Genomic DNA, 25,113 nt, shown 5'->3' on the forward strand with positions numbered 1-25,113 from the left:
TATTGAGTAAGGGGCAGGCGGGGCTAGGGAGGGAGGGATAGATGGGGGGTTTTTTGCTCTGGGTCACAGAAATCCCAAAAATGTGGAGGTGCGGGGAAACCAGAGATAAGGGAACAAAACGGACCACCCTACCCTAGGTGTGTGGGGTGGGTGTCTTTTTTCTGATAATCACCAGAGACCAACAAAGAATAGCCAGACCCTAAAAAGGAAGTAAGCCATTGAAGGTATTATCACTAGTCCTTGCTCAATGTCATGTTAAAAGGATTTAAGTTCCCTGGTTAGTTTTCTATAAAAGACCAAGCCTAAAGGCCCTCAGAGGCAATGCAGTCGGGACCCCTCTCACTCGAGTGCATTTTGTTTATCTTCACTTAATAAACTTCCGTTGCTTTACTCACTCTCCTTTGTCTGTGAGATTCATTCTTCGACTCCATGAGACATGAACCCAGCTCTCCTGCATCATTATTTAAAGAATTAAAATGTCAAACTAGAAAATATTTACTTTATACAAAAGAGAGCAATAAAAGAGGAACAGAAAAACAAAGAAGTATGAGATGCAAAAAACAAAAAGAAAAATGTCACACAAATCCAACTATATCAGTAACAACATAAAAGGTGAGTGGATTAAACAATCCAAACAAGGGGTGCCTCGGTGGCTCAGTCATTAAGTGTCTGCCTTCGGCTTAGGTCATGATCCCAGGACCTGGGATCGAGCCCTGTACTGGGCTCCCTGCTCAGTGGAAAGCCTGCTTCTCCCTCTCCCACTGCCCTTGCTTGTGTTTCCTGTGTCTCTCTCTGTCAAATAAATAAATAAAAAAAATCTTAAAAAAAAAAAAAAAGTCCAAACAAAAAGCAGAGATTGGCTGAAGAGGAAAATTGCCTGGAGCAGGCCCCAGAAGATGCAAAGTTACTAACAATAAGCTAGAGATAACCAGAAGCCCCACTGGGAGCTAGAGATAACCAGCAGTTTCCGCTTCTTTAGGCAGGCTTCCCGCCACAGGCTCCCTGGCTACTGTTCCCACCTAAAGCAGCCCTGGCTCCCCCAGTTTAAACCCACCTACCAACAGTCAGCAAGCCCTTGGAAACTGACTATCTGCAGTCCTCTTTAAAAGCCCTATAACCCTGTTGCTCCGGGCCCAGAATTTCAAGCAGGAGCTTATCTGGGTCCACCAGCCTAAAACAAATCCGAGTTCTCCTACTTCTCCGAGTATCACTTGTTCTCTCGTGGGTCTGATTTTTATTTTTCCGCAACAGGCAGACTGTATTAAAAACAAGATCAGGGCATCTGGGTGGCTTAATTGGTTAAGTATCTGTCTTAAGGAACAGAGTATGAGGAATACAATTTTTAAGCAGGGAGTCAGCTTCTCCATCTCCTTCTACCCCTCTCCCTCTGCCCCTCTCCCTCTGCCCCTCTCCCTCTGCCCCTCTCCCTCGCTTGTGCTCTCTCTCTCTCTCTCTGTCTCTCAAATAAATAAAATCTTAAAAAAAAAAAAAAAGATCTAACTCTGCATGAGACAGACACACTTTAGATTAAAAGGTACACATAGGTTGAAAGGAAAAGAATGGAAAAAGAAATATGCAAGCAGCAGCCATGAGAGAGCTGGAGTTCTATACTAGTTTCAGACAAAATAGCCCTTAAAACAAAGAGGTTACTAGAGATAAAGAAGGACATTTTGTAATGATAAAAGGGTCAATTCATTAAGAATGTTTAACAATTCTAAACACATTTGTACATAACAATCAAGTCTCAAAATACATGAAGCAAATACTGACAGAACTTAAGGGGAAAACTGGCAATTCAATAGTCATAGTTGGTGATATTAGTATCTCGCTTTCAATAATGGCTAGTACAACTAGACAAAGGCGCAACAAGGAGCTGGAAGACTTAACACTGTAAACCAACTAGACCTAACAGACATCATTAGAACAGTCTACTCAGCAACTGAAAAATACATATTCTTCTCAAGTACACATGAAACATTTTCCAGGATAGATCATATGCTAGGCCACAAAACAACCTTCAATGAATGTAAAATTATTAAAATCATTAAATACATTAAAATGTTTTCTGACCACGGTGGAATAAAATTCTAAATCAATAACAAAGAAATTTAGGAAATTCACAAATATGTGGAAATTAAACAACATATTCCTTAGTATCCAATGTGTCAAATAAGAAATCACAATGGAAATTAGAAAATACTTTAAGATGAAAATAAAGATACAACAAACCAAAATGCAACCAAATTAGTGTTTAGAAAGAAATGTATGGCTCTAAACACCTATATTAAAGAAGAAGAAAAATCTCAATTTAATATCTTAATCTTTCATCTTAAAGCATGAAAAGAACAACCTAAACTAATCAAACAGATGGAAGGAAATAATAAAAATTAGAGCAGACATTAATGGAATAGAGAATAGAAAAATGAGAGTGAAAATCAAAAACATTAAAACTTCATTCTTTGAAGAGATCAAACAACTTGATAAAAATTTAGCTAGACTGACCAAGAGCAAGAGAAGACTCAAATTGCTCAAATCAAATATGAAAGAAGAGCTTCACTTTTGTGCTTTCCAGAACACCATCAAGAAAGTGGAAAGACAATACCCAGAACAGAATTTATAAATCATATATCTAGAAGAGCTCTTACAACTCAATAATAAAAAGACAACTCAATATAGAAATGCACAAAAGATCTAAATAAATCCAAGGAAGATGCAAAAATCCAAAGAGATCTCCAAAGAAGAGATATAAATGGTCAATCAGCACATGAAAAGAAGCTCAATATTATTAGCAAGTGGGGAAATGCAAATCAAAACACAATGAGATACCACTTAGTACCTACTAGGAGAGCTATAATCTAAAAGACAAACAGACACAAGTGTTGGTAAGGATGTGAAGACATTCAAATGCTTATACATTGCTGGTAGAAATGAAACATGATATAGTCATTGCGGAAAACAGGCTATTCCTCCAAAGGGTACAAAAAGAAGTACCAAGCAATCTACTCCTAAGTATTTGCCCAGCAAAATCATATATTACACAAAAACTTTACGATCACAGCATTATTCATAATAGCCAAAATGTGGAAACAACTTAAAAGTCCCTCAACTGATAGATGAATAAATAAAATATATCCGTACAATGGAATATTGTTTGGCATTAAAAAGGAATCAAGGACGGATACACTCCACAGTATAAATGAGCCTTTAAAATATTATGCTAAGAAGCCAATCACAAAAGACCACATACTGTATGATTCCAATTATATGAAATGAAATGTATAAAATTTATATGCAATGTCCAGAATGGGCAATTCTAAAGGGTTAAAAAATACTTTAGTGGTTGCCTAGGACTGAGGAGTAGAGGGAGGGGGCTGGGAGAAGATGTGTGGAAAGGTTGATGGGTATGGGGCTTGTTTCGAAGGTGACAAGTTATTTTCAAATTGATTGTGGTGATGGTAACACAACTGTGAATATATTAATAATTTAATTGTACCCTGTAAATGGATGAATGATATGGTGAGAATTATATATCAATAAAGGTGTTAAGAAGAAGATGAAGAAAGGAGAAAGTAGAGGAGTCTCAGTAGCTTACTGTGTTTAACACTTAAGAATGTATAGAAAATCTATGGACCCCCCAGGCACCTGGGTGGCTCAGTCTTTAAGCATCTGCCTTAGGATCCGGGCCTGATCCCAGGGTCCTGCTGGCAGCCTGCTTCTGCCTCTTCCACTTCCCCTGCTTGTGTGCCCTCTCTCCCTGGCTGTCTCTCTCTCTGTCAAATAAATAAATAAATAATCTTAAAAGAAAGAAAAGAAAAGAAAATCTATGGACCCCCTAAATTATGAAAGTTTCTAAATAGGGCAGGTAATTCACATCAATCTTCTTGACAACTTGGCTCCCATGGATAGCTCAAAATAAGTCATGTTCAATTAAGGAACTTGTGGAGACAGGAAATATATTAAGTTTTTCTCAGATAATCCTACTAAGAAATTAATTGGCTGTCTCAGCAGACTCCTCCCATTGGGAAACCATTTCAACTTGACCCTGTAACATGATCAAAGATCCTGGCTATGCCCACAAAATACGTGAATTCACTGATGCATGGCCTTTGGTTTACATCACTGTGCATGACAAAATCTTGGACGTGGTAAGAGGTCATTTTTGTTGAGAAACGGCAATGAACACAACAGTCATAATCTCTGATTTGTTGATAAAAATCAAAGTTAAATGCCTTTCCTAATGAGAAGGGGGAAAAAAAATGCTCTGGTTATATAATAATGTGATTTCTATGAGTTTCCAATCATTAATGTTACTTATAAAAAAAATTAACTCAATTGTCCTTTATGTAGCTAGAAGTCTCTTAAACCTTAGTCATTTAGAGGGAAGTTTTTTGTATGTATCGCTAGTTTCAAATAGGATTCACAAAAATGTGAAATTGATCACTTTATTAAAATTAGAACACAGAATTGGAATGAGATTGGTTTTTATTGGAAGAAAATTGAACTTTGAAAAACTGTGGATAACAGAAATGTCAATGACCATATAATCTGTGTAGAAATGTGACTTCAGAGAACATGCATTAGTGTGTTCTTAGTAAACTCCGCTGAATTCCCCATTTGAAATGCAACTCTTTCTTTCTTGGTGAGATACCTCGCAAATAACTCGCTCAGCAGCCACCAAGGTACTTCCTAACACGTGAGCAGATGTTAGTTGTGTAGCATAATTGCTAAATTGACAAAATAAGCAAATACTTCCATCCTTTCTAATTAAATAGCATTTCCTTATCCTGAAAAATTCATTTTTCCTTTATGCCACCGTATATCTGGTTTTCATTCTGAATGTTTAGTAGAGCTACAAAACAAAAGGAATTTTCTGCCTTGGAACGCTGGGCCAATGTTGGTCTGGTAAGTAGTCTGCTAGGTATCCCCCAAAGATAAATAGGATTATGATTTCTTGGGAGTTAGTAGCTCCTAAGAATCTCTTTTGAATTTCATATTTTGTGCTTGAAGGAATAACCACAATGTGATTCATTTTGCCCCCTCCTCCAGCATTTGAAAGGAAGGACGTTCATACAGGCAAATGACTAGGTTTAGTTTTGAAGTGAAAGAACGTACTCTATTTTTTAAAAATATTATGAAGTAGGCAAGAAAAAATAAACATTATCTTCAAACTCAGTATAAAGAAGGGTTTGAATAAATCTCTAAAATCATTTGATGTGGCATCAGCACTTCTCAAATGAGAAACAATGCAATCAGGCTGTTTTTACCTCCCAACATCCTTATTACTAAACTACTAAATCTCTGGCTGTTGAAGTTGACAATTCAATATTTTGTGTCTCATTAGCGCCACCTGCTGAGTGCTGCTCACACTTTGTGAATCTCAGGAATCAACTGCTTATAAACACAAAAAGAACAAAATCAAAATGACAAAAGAATGACAATAGAATTATTATATCTCCAGCGTTTTCTTTTTAGCTGTGCTATTTGAGTATAGGTACAATAACCAGAGCAGTGAATGTCAGGTCAGAAAAAGAATCAGCTTTAAATTTTATTTAGAGTAGCATGATACTTAATTTGATTAATAGAGGCTTTACCTTGGCAAAAGCAAATATTATTAAGCCAAAGCTGCCTAACCCATGTCATGAATTTATAATATAAATTATATAAAATAATGCATGTAAAAATATTTGCAAACCACAAAACATTAACAATGTAAAGCATTCTATACAATCTAACCCATAATGGAATGGCATTTTCAGTTTTAATTATTTTTCAAAAATTTTTAAAATGCCATAGTTGAATTTATGATCCAAGCTAGGCTACTACCTTAGGTTCAGTTGATTCAAGCATTTGGAAAAGCTGAAATATTTCATTTCACTGAAAGAGATTTCCTACATTTGATGGTTTGGAACTCCTTTCTTCTAGCTTGTCACTTCTAAAAACAAAAGTAAAGGGGTTAGTCTTATAGCCTAAACTTGTATTTATTTTTCAGTTCTGAAAATGCATTGAATCTCACACACTAAACATGCATGAGAAGGCTTCCTTATCGAAAATGGAGTTGGTAATTCAAACTTCTGATTTTGTTGCAACTACTGAGTCATGAAGCCCATGAAGAACTGACTGTAGTTAAGCACTGGATTCGTTGACTTCCGACTGTTCATGAGTTGTATGAAACAGAATGATTTCATGTAAGAAAAGTTCCTCTCACAAACTTTAGTTCTTTTACCATCTACCTGTGCATCATGTCTGAAGTAATAAAATAATAAAAAACAAAACAGCATAAAATAGTAATTAATAAAATAAAATTGAAATAATTCCATATATCTGATTAAATGCATTCATTACACTCATTTTTTTTTCAGCTAAATACATAGTACAGGTAAAACACCAGGATTGAGGAATGAAACAATGCTAATGTTGTTTACTTTCTTATCCACAGTATCCATTTATCTAACAAGCAGCCAACTGAATTTGGAAGCATTTAAATATTTCTAAACATTCAAATATTTGTTATTTTTGCTTAAATTGTCAATTTTTACTTGAATGTTTCCTTTTCCCACGGAGGTTTTCATATTTAATAAATATAAACATAACCTAAATATTGAAGTCACTTACACTCTCCAAATGCAAATATATGAATGTTTAACATATACCTTCTTTTGGCTCAATTCCCTCCTACATTCACATCTTCCTGGCTGTCCCTCTGCATCCCCCAGTGGTTTCTCAGCATGAAGAGCCCAATTACGAAGTAGGAAAAGTTCCACTCAAAGCCGACACACGCCGTTACAAAGAGCTCTGGAGAGGTTAAAAGACTGATATGAATTTGGTCCACCGAATATAACCTGCAGGAATATTGCTGGAGAAGACAAGAATTTGAATGAGCCTAGGTTGGGAAAATAAATTACTTTGTCGCCTTGAAGGCAATCTCCATGGGTCAAGGCTAAGGTCTTTTTCTTTGGTGTTGTATGGAGAATCATCTCTACCGCTGTTTTTTCCAGATAACTAGGTGGTTTTGACATTTTTGTGGTCAGTAATCTGATATTTTTTCACAAATTGTCTTTCAGAAAATGGAAAGTGTTGTCATTAGTTGAGTGGGAATGTTTGATCATACTAACAAATGCCTTTCTCAAAATGTATCATAACTTTAAATCAAGGTCAGGGTATTAATAAGACTACTACCTTCCTTGTATTTATTTTCTGTCTCTGGTCTTGTATTTCTGTATGTATCAAGCTAATGTCAAGAGCAGGAGAAAATAACATCTTGGTTCAAGAAATGTAGTCTTGTAAATATTTATTCAGGAGGTACTGACCTGACAAAGATCATCAGTAAACATTTCAGTCAAAAAACCAAAAGTGCATTTGTGTCTACAAATATATTTAATTTCCATACCTGAAACTTTAATTCAAGGAGAAAAACAGACTAGCCCTGAAACTAAGGATGGTAGCATAAAACATAGTAATTATAAAGGTCGTTACAATTTACTGATTAGGGTTTATATGCCAAATATCCAGCTAGACAATCTACATTCATTATCTTATATATTATTCTTAGCAATAGTACGAATTTCATATTACTTATCCCCATTTTCCAGGGAAGAAAACTACATATAGAGAGGTAAAATAATATACTCAAGGTCAGCCAACCAGACAGTGACAGAAAAGAGAACTGAAGGAAGTCTGCTGAATCTCTGTTCATTAAGACCCTCATTCTGGTGAAGAGCAGCATCTGCAAGGATTAAGAGGTAATTTTTCCTACTTCACTTAGAGTCATAGTCTGCTCACCATGCTCTGTGCTTATGGGACTATATGTCCGAATGGAATGGGTTTTTCTAATTTGTTCAAAGATGTCAAGTGGCTAGAATTAGCCCTGTGCATTGCCAAATGTTTTGAAAATTCAGAGAGAACATTTGCTGTTAGTTCAGTTGATCAGGGATGGAATCATAGATATAGGAAATTTAAATTTAGCCCCCCAAATGGGTAGGATTTATAGTGGGGAAAAAAACAGTATGGTGGAAAGATAAAATAGGGCATTTTTAGAAAACGCAAAGGATATGGAAAAGAAACAAGGCACATTTGAGGTATAGGAGATGGTCTGGAATGGCTGAAGCATAGCTTCTTCTAGAAGAATAGAACAGACTGAAAAAGGCCAACTGGTGGAATAATCAAATGCTAAATTAAGGTGCGTTTTCTATAGTCATTAAAATTTGGGAAGCAAAGATGATTTTAGAGGGAAACAACAAAACCGTACATAGAACAATCACTCTGGCATTGGGTGTAGAAGCGTTTGAGCCAGTAAAAGAAGACGGTCTCAAACTACTGATTCCAGACCTGAACTGCACTAGTAGAAGTAGAGGAACAGGAGAGGAGAGATAATCAATCACTAGCAACGCATTATTGTTCTTTCTTCCTATGCACACTTTTTTTTTTTAAAGTTCTTAGTTCTAATATTTTTTCATGTAGGCATCAAGTTAAAACACTGAGCTCTTTTGGAATTTGACATGGGGTAATGGCTGTGAAAAATTATCCAAAGATCTTGAATTGTGATTTCACAGAAATGTTAAATCAAAGAAAGAACTTCAATACCCATTTCTCTCTGCAGTCCCTTAATCTCACACACACACACAAAAAATACGCTTACCCAAACGCATATACTTATATCTACACAAAAATGTATCTTCAGCCTACAATTACTATAAGAAGCAGTAGATAGAATATTTGGCTCCAAGGGGGTGTGAAGAGTTTTAAAATCTTGTTTGGATGCAGAGAACTTCAAGTATTTCTATATTTACAGCCTTTTATAAAGGACTCGAGGATAAATTACTAGAACCATACATCCACTAACAGTCTTGAAACCCTAATACATTGTTGATGCTTTTGAGTTCTGACAAATCAGCAATCGATGGAAGGTCTCTATAGCATATCTGTGATACCATTCAATTCCAAATTGCTCTGTCTACTAACTCCAGGGAATTTACCCTAGGAGGATCTTGCTTTTTCACAAGATCTTTTTGTGTCATTTGATAACTGATGAGCAATTTTCCACTGGGTATTACTGAGATATTCTTTTATTTTCTTATCCATTTAAGTTTCTATTCATAATTCAGTGTTATGTATTTTTCACAGATCTGTTGGCACAAAATCATCTTTCAGCTTATTGTTACTGTAAATTTTAATTGCTGGTAGCCAAATAATCCCATAATTATTATCTTTGTCCTTAATATAGTTGCTTTTAATAAATCAACTTCTAACATCATGATTAATATTACTAGAAACCTGCTACCTCACCCAAAGTAAGAAGTCCCATATTAATTTTGCAGATAAAAAGTGCTATTAGAAACTTGCAGCCACACAAACTCATCTTAAACTATTTGTATCTCAATAACAAACAATAAAAAATGGGATTGGTTTCCATTCACTGGAGTGTCCAAGAATGCTTGTGATGACAAGTTCATTAGATATTCACAGGATCTTTAAATATATCTTGAAAAGTTTATACCCCTAGCATATAAAGTTGGAAAAATCTCTCCTTCTGAAACTATCAGAGAATATGCGATGATTTTACTTCATATGACTCATAAAACTCAAATAATTATAGTTAGTAACATATTAATAATGTCATCTCACATATGGTCTCATATTTTACTAGCTCCAGTACATTTCCATCCCAAGATCTATATTAACATTTTAAAGATAAATTAGCACATTCCAACACTTAATAAGTAGGAATTCATAGAAAAATATCCGTTAAATTTTCTTTATAAAAAGAAGCAAAGGTGGCTTATATATTAGGTGTTCAAAACAGAGAGAGGCATTAATCAGCTTTCAAAAGCTAAATTTGTCTCAAGCTCATTATTATTCAAAGCAATGAATTTTCCCTGGTAACATGTCACAAAGGGAATAAGGAATGGAAATTCTAATGATAGCCCAGCAATTTAGCACAGGGTTTTAATTCGGTAATCTGGAGTTTGTGCACATAAGACTGAATATATGCAATGAAGTTTGATTCTATAAGCATTTCATAAATCAAAGGAATGCTATGTATTTCAAAAATACAAAATATAATTCAACATATACTAAAATTAAGTAACAGAGTACACCACCTTACCAAACATCGAATCATTAATTTTTCCTATACTAAAGCTTATGACAGAAGTATTTACAATTTCTCAGGGTGTCCAACATTGAAAAATTACCAATTGATGACTTATGGAACTTATGTTGATGAAAATTGGAGTGAAATAAGGGATAAGCACCAACAAAGAGTAGTACTAATCATGAGCTTTCTGAGTTTGACTTTACAGCAAATAATTTTACAAAAACCATTTGCTATCAGGTATGTACCTCCCTACAGATACCTGGTTTACAAAAAATAAAAAAATAAAACTTGGGATGCACAAATTTAAGTTTTTTTCAGAAAGATGAAAATAACCCTCCAACTAATAAATCTAAAGCATCCAGTTATAATGCCATAATATTCACTAACTCTTTCAGCATTGAAATAATTTGCAATCACGTGAAAACTTGAACATGTTGAAAGGCTATGCTAATGCTCATATTTGTAGTCATCACTAAGTTATTACTGAGAATATTAATTATGGGCACATAGCCAATCCTGATGCAAAAGTTTTTCATTTGCTAATGGCAATTTGTGGTAACTTCAGATAAGAGCCCTCCAAAATCACGTTTATAAGATGCAGGTTATTTCATAATGAAGAATCTATTCATTGAGAAATTACCATAATATCCCTTCAGGTTTATCTAGGAATCACTCTTAGGAGAAACGCCTATGCCTAAAGATCTTTTGGGATATAATGACTATTTAAAAAGTGTCAGGTGGCCTAGAAGCTTTTGGGGAGTTAATGTAAATCTGATGGCCAAAAAATATTCCATCTTCTGGCATGACTGAGGGACAAACACTTAGGCTGCCTACAGTGCTATTTTTTTTTAAATGTTGGGGGATGAGTTGTTCTAACTACTGCCTCCCCTTCTACCTTTTTTCCATATACTTCCTTCCTCTTTAAGGTCAGGTGCATCAGGCTGGAGATTATTCAGGAACACATGTTCAGTTTAAAAAGATAAAACATTTCCACATTCATTTGGGTGGCATAATATTGTAGTTAAGAACCACAGGAAAGGGTGGCATAGGAAACCATCCGAGCAGTTTATACTGTAGCCCTTGCTCTCAATACTCCCAATTCAGACGCTTGTGTCAGCTCTCAGAGAGCCCCTGAGCAATGGGTTTTCTGCTTTAAGAATACAACAACTTCCCATTTTTGTCTGTTTCGCACTCATGTTCCGCTGGCGTCTTAGGCTGGGTTCCATAGAAACAAATTCTGAGATGATGATGTGTATGCAGGAGGTTTATTGAAGAACGCTTTTAGGAATTGACCCCAGAAAGAAATGCGGAAGACAGGACTGAGCAGATGAAGAAACTCCTACAAAATGGTTGCACTTGAAGGTTCTATCATCCCAAAAGCTGGGATGCCCTTCACAGTTGTTCTGAAATGGAATGGGAACAGGCCTTTTAGCTCTGCATTGGCCAGTTTCTGGCCCTGTGTCACCTTCTGGAAAGGAATACAGGCTCAGGTGAGACATTTCCCTGCAGCAGAGGACGATGCTCTGTGAAGGACATAGTTGTACCACCAGCAGCCAATATTCCTAGCAGTGGGGGGCAGGGGGTGGTATGTGGGAAAAGCACCATAGCCTTTATCACACCAGGTAGGGAGATGTGACTCAGCCAGGCTAATCCCATCTAAATAAGTAGACCTTCTCAGCCTTGACCTTCTGAATCAAGCCAGTCCACGGATGGCTTTGGCTGGTGCCCTAAGAGCTGGTCCCGTCAGTTGCAGCCAAGTTAATTGGTCTGCTTTCATCCAAATGGTAAAGCGCAAAGAATTTCCAGGGACTCTAGCATGGTGGGTAGTTAGAGGCTTATGGATTCATCTTCAATACAACAAATGAACAGCTCCTCAAAAACAATCATATCAATGACAACGCAATAATGTTTTATGTTAATTTGGTACTTGCAGTGCAGGATATTATGTTAAATACATAATCTATCTCATTTGATCCTAATAGCAACCCTATGAGGTGTGTATTATTATTTTATTTACAGGTGGGAAATTGAAACCCAGGGGAAAAAGCGGAAATGTATCCAGTATGACACAATTGATCAGTCACAGAACTTGAAATGAAGCATTTCAGACTCCTGCATTCTAAGCAACTGTACTAAACTATCAACACAGCCTGACTTATTGCTGACCCTATGCTACTTGACACTTCAATAGAATTCTGTTGACTTCTTAATTTTAAGTGTAAAGTAAGATCTACTGTATTATAAATACTGCAAAGCTGAAATTATATTTACTCAGAGATCCCTTGATCTTTACTCTTCAGAACATTATTGAGAACGATGAAACTAGTTTTAAAGGCTTTTGTGTTATGGTAGAAATAGAATGATACAAATTGGATGGGGTTTTTTTTCTGTTTTCTGCTTTAAACAACTAGAAAACTGGACCAAAAAAAGTAGCAATCATTGTAAAAGTTGGGGCAGCCATTGGAAAACAAGCAGCATAGGACTGAAGTCACTGAGAAGAGAGAAATAAACCAGGCAAGCCCAGAATGCATGAGCTTATTCCCTAGAGGCAGCTCAGCACCGCACCCCACCTCCCCCTTCCAGTTCAGGAAAGGGAAACCCTAACATCACTCAGTGGCCTCACTGAATTGAGGAATCAAAAATCAGTGTTTGAAGAGACAAAGATGGCTAGAATTTGGAGGGCAGAGTACTATAGAGCCAGGAGCTAAACAGAGAACTCTAGAGATCAGAGGGGCATCCATGTGAGGCTTTGACTGAGTACTGATCTGCTCCTGCATAGAAGAAACTTCCCCAGGGGCGCCTGGGTGACACAGCGGTTAAGCGCCTGCCTTCGGCTCAGGGCGTGATCCTGGTGTTATGGGATCGAGCCCCACATCAGGCTCCTCCGCTATGAGCCTGCTTCTTCCTCTCCCACTCCCCCTGCTTGTGTTCCCTCTCGCTGGCTGTCTCTATCTCTGTCAAATAAATAAATAAAATCCTCAAAAAAAGAAGAAGAAGAAGAAGAAGAAGAAGAAGAAGAAGAAGAAGAAGAAGAAGAAGAAGAAGAAGGAGAAGAAACTTCCCCAGGTCAGAGGAAACCACTCATAAAAAGTTGAAGTGCAAACTGGGTTGAGAATAGTTTGTGTCTCCACAGCCAGAGTGGAAAGACTTTGTAATGGAAAGACTTTCTACAGAATACACAGGATACATACTTACTTTGGTTTTAAGCCTAGATTTTTCCTACTACAAGCTAATCTAAATCCATCTTAACATGCTGAAATCAAGCTTGAAAAGTAGCCAACTGATTAATCTTCCTGCATGCCAGGATAAATTCTAACATACATAATATGAATGGGAATGGGTATGTTGCAATAAAACCTTATTTTACAAAAGGGGTAGCTGATCCATGGGCTACAGTTCACTGTCCTTTGTCCTAGAGATAAATATATACTATCACAGATGAGAAATGCTCTGAGTGGGACTCACTTCAGATGAGACCCTGTAGATGAAAATATCAGTGACATTAACACAAGAACTATTCACAATGAGAAAAAACATTTAGAGAGAGGATCAGGTACCATATCAAGCACTCTAGCATCTATGTAATTGGAGTACCAGAATAAGAGGGGAAAAGGACCGAAAAATATTTGAAGAAATAATGGCTGACTTTCCCCTAAATTTCTTGAAAACAAATTCCCAGATCCAGAGAGGTCAACAAATCCCAGCAGTTGAGAAAAAGGAGGCTTTTTGTTGTTAGCTAATTTTCCCAAGGAATTTTCATCACAAGCTGTGATTCAAATCGATGTTCACTAATTTAACTTGAGAAACATTAAACACTGTAACCTTCAAAAAAAAATTTCTACAAATCGATGTTCACTGATTCAAGAACCCAAGTTTTTACCTATTTGGTGTACTTCCTCTCAAGTTTGATACAATGAGTCTAGCCTCCATAATAAGAGCAAAATCAGTATTTATTGAGATATCAACTATGTGTCAGGCATTGTGCTAGGTATTACCTCATATATTCTCTCATTTAATTACAACATCTATTGGGTAAGAGTTGTTTTCCCCACTTTACAATTAGAAAAACTAAAACTTGCAGAGTTAACACAGAATGTTTAAATAACAACCATAATCGTAGAATAAGACACAGATTCAGGTCTTCTGTATTTATAGACTATATTCTCCTATGGGGCTGGATTGTATGAATGGAGCATCTGAAAAAGAAATAAGGCATATGTATTACATAACTAGAAATCATGCAATATAGGCATCTTGAAAATATGGAATGTACAAACTCATTGATGAAGAAGAAAAATGAGGCCTTCAATTTAAGGGATTACTGGTAACATACAAATCACTCACAATAATTCTCACAGCAAGTATAATAACTCCAAATGGTTATAAGACTTAGAATCATAAAACCATAATTGTGAAATTATTTACAGATTGTGGAATCCAGCCTATTCCTTTTGGAGAAACGGAAATGCAGCCCAGCAAGTTAAATCATTTGCCTAAAATAACGTGATTGGTTATTGACTCTTTCTGCTAAAGCATCCCCAGTTCCATTCCAGAGAATATAAATTATTCATGCAGAAAGACAAACCCAATTTTGGCAGGTCAGAGATTTCAGTGAGATGCGAATTGGTTAAGGATTGTGATTTATGAATTGAGGCAGCTGTCCAGATTGCCTTATCTCAGCTGTGCTTCTGTGAAATCTACTACTGGGAGTACCTGAATTGATCTCTATTTCATCCCATTCAACAGTCATTGGATATCTCATGAGGAGGAGAGTAAATTAAAGTGACACAATGCAAAACTCTGAGAATCAAAGGATGCCAGAGAGGAAACATAAAGAGATTATTTCTCCTTGTTTGCCAAATGTAGAGCCGAGATAGTTTGTGACCATACTCTGAAGGATTAAATATAAATCATGCTTTATTTTAAGCAAAATATCCGCACTGTAAATGTCAATCACATACATTTATACATACATACACTCATATTTATACACACAAGCACACACGCTCTACTATAAGCCCGATGAAGGCAGGGGCTCTATTATTCTCACACATTCCCAACAATGTACATAGCAGTTGATATTGCAGATACTAAATATTTACTGGGTGAATGAAAAAAAATGAAGGTGAATAAGCACAAACACATAGAAAAGCATAGCTCTAAAACAATACCTGTGACTAGATTTAAAGTATTAATTTAGAGCAGATTATAAATAGTAATATGAAAAATATTTATAGGTTGATATGTGTTAGCCATCCTGACTAGTGCTTTTCTACACTGTTATTTCATTCGATCCTGTCTTGAGTTCTGTGCAAAATCAAAGGTTTGTCCCCTTTCTGGGCTAGACCACACAAGTTTTAATGTTTTTAATCTCAGAAATTTTAGGACTTAAAGAATATCTGGCAAAAGATTATACATGACTCCCTTAGTTTAGAGTAGTACTGGAAAAATGTAGTAATCAATAAATGCCAGCAATTTGTGTATGTATGTGTGTGTGTGTGTGTGTGTGTGTGTGTGTCTATGTGTGTGTGTAAGCAGCAGTAGTAGTAACAGTTGTAGTAGAAAAAGATCTGAACCTGTTTTCACTCCTCTGCTGAAGTTAAAAGCTTTAAGCAAGTTTGAGCAAGCAAGCTGGTACTATTGCCTCAAATTTTGGGCCATTTACTCAGGAAATTGGTGGAGGTGACCTGGTCATTTTAAAATCTTTGGAGCTGGGAGAGAAGAGGTATGTTTTAGTGATTAAATTTACCCAAAGCTTCCCACTAGTCTTGGCATCTTAGTAGACTCTAAAGGAAGAGACACTCCCTTCTGAAAAAGATTAAACAGTGACAGAAGAGAGACACTGAAAATAGACATGCATATTTCAAAGTTGCTGAAAGAATAAATCTTAAAAGTTCTTATCACAAGAAAAAAATTTTTGTAACTATGTATGGTAACAAATGTTAACTAGATTTATTGTGGTGATCATATTGCAATACAAATATCAAATCATTACATTGTACTCCTGAAACCAACATAGTTTCAATTATACCTCAACAAAAAAAAAAAATTTTTAAAGTGGGATCTGCATGTTATTCATTCTTCCCAAAAATGTTCTTCGTGGCCAATACAAATGTTCTTTATGTTGAAGAAAGCAGTGACTCTTACTTGCTTAAAAATGATTATTAATTTAACATTCTGTTGTCTTCATAACTAAGAAAAAATAATAGAAAATAACAGATGATTCAGGGTCCCATTAAACACGGGAGGAATGTTTTCCCAAATACTTTAATAATCCTCATACAACAACTCTGTGAGGTAAATACTACCATCATCCCCGGTTGGAGAAACTGAGATTCAGGGATGGTAAATAATTTTCCCAAGATCTCAGATCTAACCAAGTGGTGAAACTAGGGTTCAAACATAGGTTTTCTGATTCCAGAGCTCATGATCTGTGATACCATGTGGTCCTTCCTCCTCACACAGATACCAAATGGGAAAGAAATTTAGCTGACTTCATTTCTGTGGAGTCCTTCACATTTCTCAAGTACTCCCCTGGCACATATTACACAGGGTTAGTTCTCTGCTTGGCTTTTCCTCTTCACATTGAGATCAGGCCAGGAGCATGGGAAAATGGCCAACCTCCACAGCACCAATAACCCCTGAACTTTTTGCCGGAGAAAATAAGAAAGTCTGGACATATTTCCCTTTAATTCCTCATGCTTCAGGGTCCTAACAATCAGTGTAATAATACCCTCATGTGCCTCCAGCTCACCAGTTAACAAGAACTTCATTCACGATCTTTCACTACCTGGTTTTGCCACCTATTAACTATAACTTTGGATAAATTACTTAAATTCTCTAAGCTTCATCTGTAAAATAGACCAATAAGAGAACATATCTCACAGAGTTGTAAGAATTCAGGGAGATAATTTGTTTAAAATACTTACTAGCAAATAGAAACCATTCGATAGGCTAATATATTATTATTGGATTTTTATTATAGGAGAGTTTTTTCCCATCTGCCTAGTTCTTCTCACATCCTTTTCACATCAGGAAAGAAGGGCTCAGTGAAAGCAGACAAGCATGGCCCCAAACTTTAGTTTTCATTAACTGATTCTTTAGGAAGAATGCACATATCCTTGATTCCCAAATTGCATTTTGAAACAAGCAAGCTTCTTGAAAAGATTTCCTCACTTAATGCCCCCAGTGATGGGGTTGATTGTAAAATCACTACACATTCTTCACCTCTCCACATCCCTGCCATTGGAATGCAACTTCAAATCTTCCTACTAAGAGCTGGAATCCATCTGAGGTTGCCACGAGACTTGCTTTGGCCAGTGTGACATTAGCAACTCTGAAGCAAGCAGACGCTTGAAAAGCTTTTGCACTTTTGGCCTTTTGAACTCTCTGTTTTGGAAACTCTGTAATTCCCACCACAAGCAGAAGTCTGGGTCAGTCTCCAGAATGACAAGAGGCATGTGCCTTGGTCACTCAGATCACTCTGGCCTGAGTCTGCCAACCTCCAGACATGTGACTTAAGTCATCCTGGATAATCTGCCCGGCAGCTGACCTGTTGACTAACCACATATGCATGCAAGAACCCAGCAGAGATCACTAAGCCGGTCCAGACTAGGAACAATAACCTCTTAAACCATGAGCGAAATAAATGCTTTCTATCTTGGCCATTAAATTTGAGAGTGGCTTACTATGAAACAATTCTTAACTGATACAGATACTGGTATCAAGGGTCAGGCACTACTAGAACAAAACCCTAAAATATGACATCATCTTTGGAAAAAGGCAGTAGGCAGAAAGTGGAGAAGTAACAAAGAAACTATTACCAAAGGCAGAAAAAGCAATGCGAAACTATTAGTGAAGGCTGGAAAAGAGGAAACAATTGTAGTAGGCTAGAAATATGGTGACTCTTATGGTATAATATGAAGACAATTGGCATAATAGTCACCTGAAATAACATGAAAGATAAGAAACATACTAATGAAAATTTGGATTTGGCTAAGAAGCAATTCAGAAAGAACTCTAAAAGTAACAGTTTGGTACTCCTAGCCACATTTGATAAGGTATAAGAAGAGAACAATGACCTAGTGAAGGGACCTTGAGATGAGATTGCAGGCAAAATTTGGGGAAAATATAGAGGGATCAGGACTTGCTACATGGGAATTCCTTTTGTTTTGTTTTGTTTTGATTTGATTTCTAGCGTCTCTGGCAAGTAAAAATTCCTAATGCAAGACTAAAAAGCAAATCAACAGTATGACTACAACATCCTTTGATAAAACTCAAAATATTTAAGACATGACTAATGACCATCTCATTAGACAAAAGTTTCCTAAAAATCTTTAAAAGCATGGTCTCAGAGAAGCTTAATCCTTTCTTTAAAATAATTGTGGGTATAACTCTTTTTCAAACTAAGTGTGCTAAAACTGATACATTGGAAACTAAGGAAGAAGAGAGTTGTACCAGCCAACAAAACAAATGAAAGCAAAACAACTACTAGTTTCAATCAAATGGATATTAGTCAAGCTGTAAAAAAGACTCCTGGTCCTCCAAATTTCTAGCAGGGAGCGGTCTGAGGAAGTCACTCAGCTTCAAATGCAACCATTTTTTAATGAAAAAGGTCAGATGTTTTTAGCTAAGAACATAGAGGATGGAGCCATAGACTATTGACAACAATGCACCAGAAAACTGCTTCGATCGGAAAGTACAATAGAGTAGACTGGGGAGCATCTTTCAAGGAGTAGTACTGTGCCTTAATCATGGGATTTTCTCTGCCTTCAGAGTAGGGAGAACTGGCATTATGTCCTATGCAAAATTTCAGAATTGCTATGGACCAGTGACAGCAGCGTGCCTCCTGTTCTTCCACTTTGGAAGTGGAAGTGTCTGTGAGAGTTCTCCTATCCCTGTATCACTATTGTGCATTAACATTGTGTGGAAGATAACGTTCTGTTTTGTTTCTTTAGATTCTGGATCACAAGGAGCCACATAACAGCCGCATCCAGATTTACATGTGATGCAAATCACAAAACCTTGGACTTAACCCTAATGCTATGATTAGATGAGACTTTCACCATTCTGGAATGAGGGTGAAAACCTGTGGGAGAGATATGAATATATGTGACCAGAGGGCATATTGTGATAGAATATAAAATTAGTCACAAGTTTTTCCTATTTCTGTAGCCATACCTCTGCCATGTGACTACAGATCCACCAAGAGGTCATAGATGTTTCTTGAATCTGGATTGGCACTGTAACTTTCTTTGCCTAAGGTAACATTAGCAAACATGAAGCAAGCAGAGGACTGAATAATGCTTGCACATTGGGGATTACCCTCTTTTGCTGCTTCTGATACCCTCAGCTGTTAGCATGTAAAAGGCTCAGGTTGTCATCCTAATCAACAGCCCTACCAATTGCCAAACATGTGAGGCCAGAGTCACTACAGCCACTGTCTTAGCTGGTGAGTATACCTTACATTTGGAAGGCAAAACTGAGCATTCATCATTTACTTCTTAGCATTTTTCCCTTGGAAGCCAGTTGTCCACAGAGATCAGCAGTTCTACTCTGCTCTTCTCATGCATAAATCTTAGAAAGGCAGGGAGATACTCCATGTGGTAAAGGCAGCCGTGATACAGCATTCATGAGGCCTGCATCTGTGTCTGCCTAAGAATCACACTTTCCCAAAGAGATAAACCACGTCCCTCTTCCAACATAATCTTTAGGGTAATAAGAGTATAATAAGGGTAATATTTTGGCCTCCATGTGCTTCATCCTTTTGTCTTATGACTCAATTGGGGATCATAACCTATAAAGGGAAGAGCAATATTATTTATTTGGTCCCCTATAGATCTCAACAATGAAAACAATACTGCGTTTCTACCATCTACACATGCAATTAAGGTTCAAGCTAAGCTTATTCATCTCTGAAAAAACACAGGAAGACTTTGATGATTTTTACATGTCTGACCCTAGCACATAATGGTCTAAACAAACACATTCATTGTTGCACATGGTAGAAATCAAAGCAGGATTCTTCCTGTGCAAAAGATAGCTTTGGCTTTTGGATACCCCTTCATAGGAATCAATACATAGCAAACCTGGAATGCTGTTTCTGAGAAGACGAAAATATACAGCAATTTCTCTCATCCAGAGGCTCTGAGGGATCATTACATTGTCCACGTTTATTTTCCCTATCCAGTGCAACACCTTGATTCAATAAGACCACTGCCCCTTGCCCATTGGCTCCAATTGCATGTGTTATACAATCACTTCTCTGCATGCTAAGGAGAGCCGTGAAGTTGTCTAGAGTTACAACTTTTGCAAAGCACAAAAAAAAACAAAGATGAGGAAGGCAGATGAAGTAGCAGATTTGACCCATCATTGGCTGTATGGAAGTATAGGTGGGTAGAAGACATTACACAGATATATCAGTTGGAAGGCATCTCCTTGTCTGTTTTGGCCCCTGCTGATCCCAGCACCCATAACAGTGTCTAGCACTTGATGTGCTTATTGAAAGACAAAAGAAAGAGAAGGCAGGATTGTTGACATGATTTGTGTCAGATCCTGGCCTCATCTTGGTTGGCAGTACACTATCTTTTCACTCAGAATAGAGATCTAACTTTAGATTTTTCAATGTCCACAGTAAGCATTCAGCAAAAAGACAAATATAGCAACATATCAGTAATATCAGATGTTGTAATAGCTATCATAATCTGTGTTACAGTTTCTTAAATGTCTCAGAAATTAGTCCTATTTTATAAAAGTAAACAAGAAAGAATCAGGAATATTTTCCACGTAATTATCTTTTCAGACATACGTACATGGAGCGTGGGGGGAGATCACTGGACATTTTGGAGAAAACTCTAAGCTTAAGAATGCCCTGATTTACATATAGGCAATTTTCAGGTAATTGAGAGGCATTGAGTGTTCAGAGCCCTTGTTGGACTGGACTCTTGCTTTGCTGGCACTTCTGTCTGTCTGGCTGGCTCTGCTGACAGTGTAAGTCAAGGGATTATTACATTGACCACATGCCCTCTGCTTTTCTTTGTTTTTGTTTTGCTTTGTTTTGGGACAGAGATAGGAAAGTTGACTGGGGCCCCAGAGATCTACGGAAAAAAAAGAAAAAAGAAAAAAGAAAAGAAAAGGAGGAGGGGAGAGAAATTTGCAGTGATAAGTGTTTTCAGCTGTAAGAGTCATGAGAGAATATGAGTCTGATCCTGGCAGAAGCGAAGTGGCAATGTGGGTCAAGAATTAACCCACAGGGATGCCAGGCTAACAACTTCTGAGACATGTCTCTAAATTACATCAAAAACTTCTATGAAGGATGCGTAAGTATTATACAAACAAACAAACAAAAAACAGTTGTTTGAGTCTTGTCTTGTATTTTAACCTGATTTGCATAAGTATTGATGAATAAGAACCTCTACATATATGGAGAATAATATAAATATCAACTATATGATTTAGGATATTCTGAATTTAAAACTATAACTAGAATAATTCAGGAAGTACTTTTAGCTGTTAGTGTTTAAAAGTAGCTCACTCTCTTCTCAATCTGATAATTAAGAAGTGGAAAATAAGCTGTAATGACAATTAAATAAACATCATTTGGTTGTTAAGATGGTGTGCATACCAATGAGTTTAATATTAGATTTGTTATCTAATTTTCTAAAAGAGGTCTTAGATATTCTAAGATTCTCTTGACTTTATTGAAAAAGAATTACAGGGGTAGGAGGAATAGTCATTGAATTCAGAGCTTTTTAAATATTTCCAAGATTATACATTTGATTAGCAACATGTCCTTATTTGACTGCTGCATTTCATATTTTCAGAGTGCAAAGGCGTGAGCAATCTCATGATGCAGAATTTACATTGGGCTTTATGAGGTCTAAAGTTATATCTTGCTTCAAAAACTCATAAATCTTAAATATTTTAAAATGTGATAATGAAAACATCCTTTAAAATGTACTTCTTTAATGTTTGTTTACAAAACATTTCTTTCTCCTAAAACCATTAACAGGTGAAGCCTCCAACCGTGATCGGTCAATTCCACACCCTTTTCTTTGGATCAGTGAGAATGTTCTTCCTTGGGGTGTTAGGCTTTGCGGTCTATGGGAATGAGGCTTTGCACTTCAGTTGTGATCCAGACAAAAGAGAAATAAATCTCTTCTGTTACAATCAGTTTAGGCCAATCACTCCACAAGTAAGTTTTTCTGTGTTCACGTAAACCTTCCTCTAACCTGGATAAAAATTGTTTTCTTTTTAAATGTAAAATAATGTCATAATAAGATGAAGAATACCCTAATAAGTATTATTTTCTAGAATTATTACTTGTTTTCTAACTGGCTGTATATTTCAGGTAAATTAACTTGAGTTGGTCAAGAGTTTCTTCCATCTCCAGAATTCTGTTATCTATTGATGTTAGAATTATACTCTAGGCCTGTAATTAGAAAATGGAAATTAGGTAGCCACTAAAATAAAATACTTCATTATTATTTGTAATTGGTAGGTGATGACAGCAAAATAGGACTACATTTTTACAATTCACAATTTAAAAATTTAAACATCTTAGTAATATGCTCAACGTTACTATCTTCATTATATTATTTTTATTGCTCATAAGACTTATGAAAGTTAGAATTGTTAAATTTGCCTCTGTTGAGAGTCAGTCTCTTTCGTGTGTTTTTGGTAACATGTTGGCCGATTTGACTAAGATATTTCTGACATACTTTAGGTGTTCTGGGCGTTACAACTAGTGATTGTCCTGGTTCCTGGAGCTATTTTCCACCTTTACGCTGCATGTAAAAGCATCAATCAAGAATGCATTCTTCAAAAGCCTATCTACACAGTGATTTATATCCTCTCTGTTTTATTAAGAATTAGTCTAGAGGTGATAGCATTCTGGCTTCAGATTCACCTCTTTGGTTTCCAAGTTAAAGCCCTCTACCTGTGTGATGCTGGATCTCTTGGGGAAAAATTTACTATTATAAAATGCATGGTGCCAGAACACTTTGAGAAGACCATTTTTCTTATTGCAATGTATACATTTACTGTGATTACAGTAGTACTATGTGTTGCTGAAGTTTTTGAGATCATATTTAGAAGATTTTGCTTTCTAATTGGGCAATGACCAGAAGGCTAATTATCTATTGTCATGCCACAATTCTTTCTCAATCATTCTTACTTAGTTTCGTCTTATTCAGAGAGTATCTCAATTTCAAACATAAATATCTGTTCTTTAAACTTACCTCAGTGTGTCTGAACTTCATGTCTGATATAAAATATTATACTAAGTTCCAAGGCAGGTTCTCAAACAAACATTTCATTCTACTTTAATTTTGTCACACACTAGAAAATATATACAGAACTAATATTAACTCTTTTTTAAATAGTACTTTTACAGAGTTCTCTCACACAAAACATCTTAAATAATCACAGTATTTTGTGGCCAGAGAAACTTTTATTATCTCTTTTACACAGAGTGGAAAATTGAGTCTCAGGGAGGTAATACATATGCCCAAAGTCATATAAGCACATCAGGATTCAGATCTCCTAAAAGTAAAGTCTGAAGCCTTTTGGCTAAACTTTGAGGGTGTAATTATATTTGCATTCACATAAAATGTAACTTAGTTAAGCACAAAAGTTGTAAATTAATTATTAAAAGTCATTCTATAGTTTGATCATTAACTTAAAGAAATGGAGTAATTACATTTTTAATATTATACTGTTTTCTTAACATTTTTAACATTAAATTATATGATAATATAGCCACCAAATAAATTTAAAACGCTATGGCAAATATTGTGAATGGTTTCCTTGTTTCTTGTTGAAAAAAAAAAAAAACACCTCTCACAGATATCCTAATAACTATAGCTTTTATGTTCAAGATTATTGAACTGGAAAACTATATTTATATTAAGTTAGACTTCCTGAAAAGCTATGAAATTATTTCAGAGAAATTTATATCAGTTCAGTGTATTCTTTTTAATCTGCCTATCTTAACAATAATCACCTTATTTGATATCATTTAAAATCTTTATGTATGACTGCCTTGTACTGATGCCTTATTAGCAAAGAGAATATAGTCAGTCAAATATTGAGGTTTTCAATTTTTTCTCAAACATTTTTCAGCCTATGTTTAATATCATGAATTTCTAGATTTAGGATTTTAAATCATTGAAGCTTTCTCCACATAGAAAGTATAGGAGAAGAGCCAACTTATTTTCATTCAACAAAGTGCTGCTAAGTATCTGTTATTGAACATGTACTGCACCAAGAGTTCATAGACAAAGATAATCAAGATTTAGTACCCTTATGAGATATGTAGTGAGTGGTCCAGTGGCATCTTAAAGAGTGGGGGCTGTGGGAATAGCCCACCCTGCAAGGAAGGAATATTTATTCACTTTGTTTAGAATCACTGGCCCTACGTCCTAAGCAACAGTGACAACTTTTAGTCCACTTTATTATTATTTTTAAATTCTCTATATATAGCCCATCTTTTATTGCCTGCACCCAGGGTGGATCACTTTCACCAATCCTCCCACAAACACAAACACGTTTATCTTGGATCTATTCTCCTGCACCTTTGGAAGTAATTTTTTTATTCGATGCTAGACATTGTGTGTTTTACCTTGTTGGATGCAGGATATTTTTGTCTTCCCATGAATATTCTTAAACTTTATTCTGGGGCACAGTTAAGTTACTTGGAAATGGTTGATTCTCTGTGCTTCCTTTTAAGTTTTGTTAGATGGAAACAGCTTAGCTCTCACTGAAGGATTAATTTTGCCACCTTACTAAGGCAAATCCTTTCTGAGTACTCTATCAGATAATCCTTTGGTATTGTGGAAATGTGATGTTTCCACCACTCTCAAAATTCTATCCTCAAGCTGGTTGACTCTTAGTCCATTTGGACTGTTATAACGAGGTACCATAGATTGGGTGGCTTATAAACAACAGAAATTTATTTCTTACAGTTCTAGAGGCCGGAAGTCTGAGACCAGGGTGCCAGCACAGTCAAGTTCTGGTGAGAT

At 36.2% G+C, this 25,113-nt stretch overlaps 1 protein-coding gene across 1 annotated transcript; it reads left to right on the forward strand.

The window, feature by feature from the left end:
• Nucleotides 1-21,372: 21,372 nt before the first annotated feature.
• GJE1 (gap junction protein epsilon 1) lies at nucleotides 21,373-23,213 on the forward strand. The gene is made up of 3 exons (XM_045810095.2): nucleotides 21,373-21,411; nucleotides 22,104-22,286; nucleotides 22,818-23,213. The coding sequence occupies exons 1-3, from the start codon at nucleotides 21,373-21,375 to the stop codon at nucleotides 23,211-23,213; spliced, it is 618 nt and encodes a 205-aa protein (XP_045666051.1).
• The last annotated feature ends 1,900 nt before the right edge of the window (nucleotides 23,214-25,113 follow it).

This window comes from Ursus americanus, chromosome 11, assembly GCF_024610735.1.
Source record: "Ursus americanus isolate L20-20 chromosome 11, mUrsAme1.1.p, whole genome shotgun sequence".
NCBI lineage: Eukaryota > Metazoa > Chordata > Mammalia > Carnivora > Ursidae > Ursus > Ursus americanus.

Bases quoted from the DNA above. Each gene is read 5' to 3' on its own strand.
- GJE1 (XM_045810095.2), top strand. From the start codon at position 21,373: ATGTCTCTAAATTACATCAAAAACTTCTATGAAGGATGC. The intron at 21,412-22,103 runs GTAAGTATTATA...AACCATTAACAG, and splicing joins AAAACTTCTATGAAGGATGC to GTGAAGCCTCCAACCGTGAT. The intron at 22,287-22,817 runs GTAAGTTTTTCT...GACATACTTTAG, and splicing joins TTAGGCCAATCACTCCACAA to GTGTTCTGGGCGTTACAACT.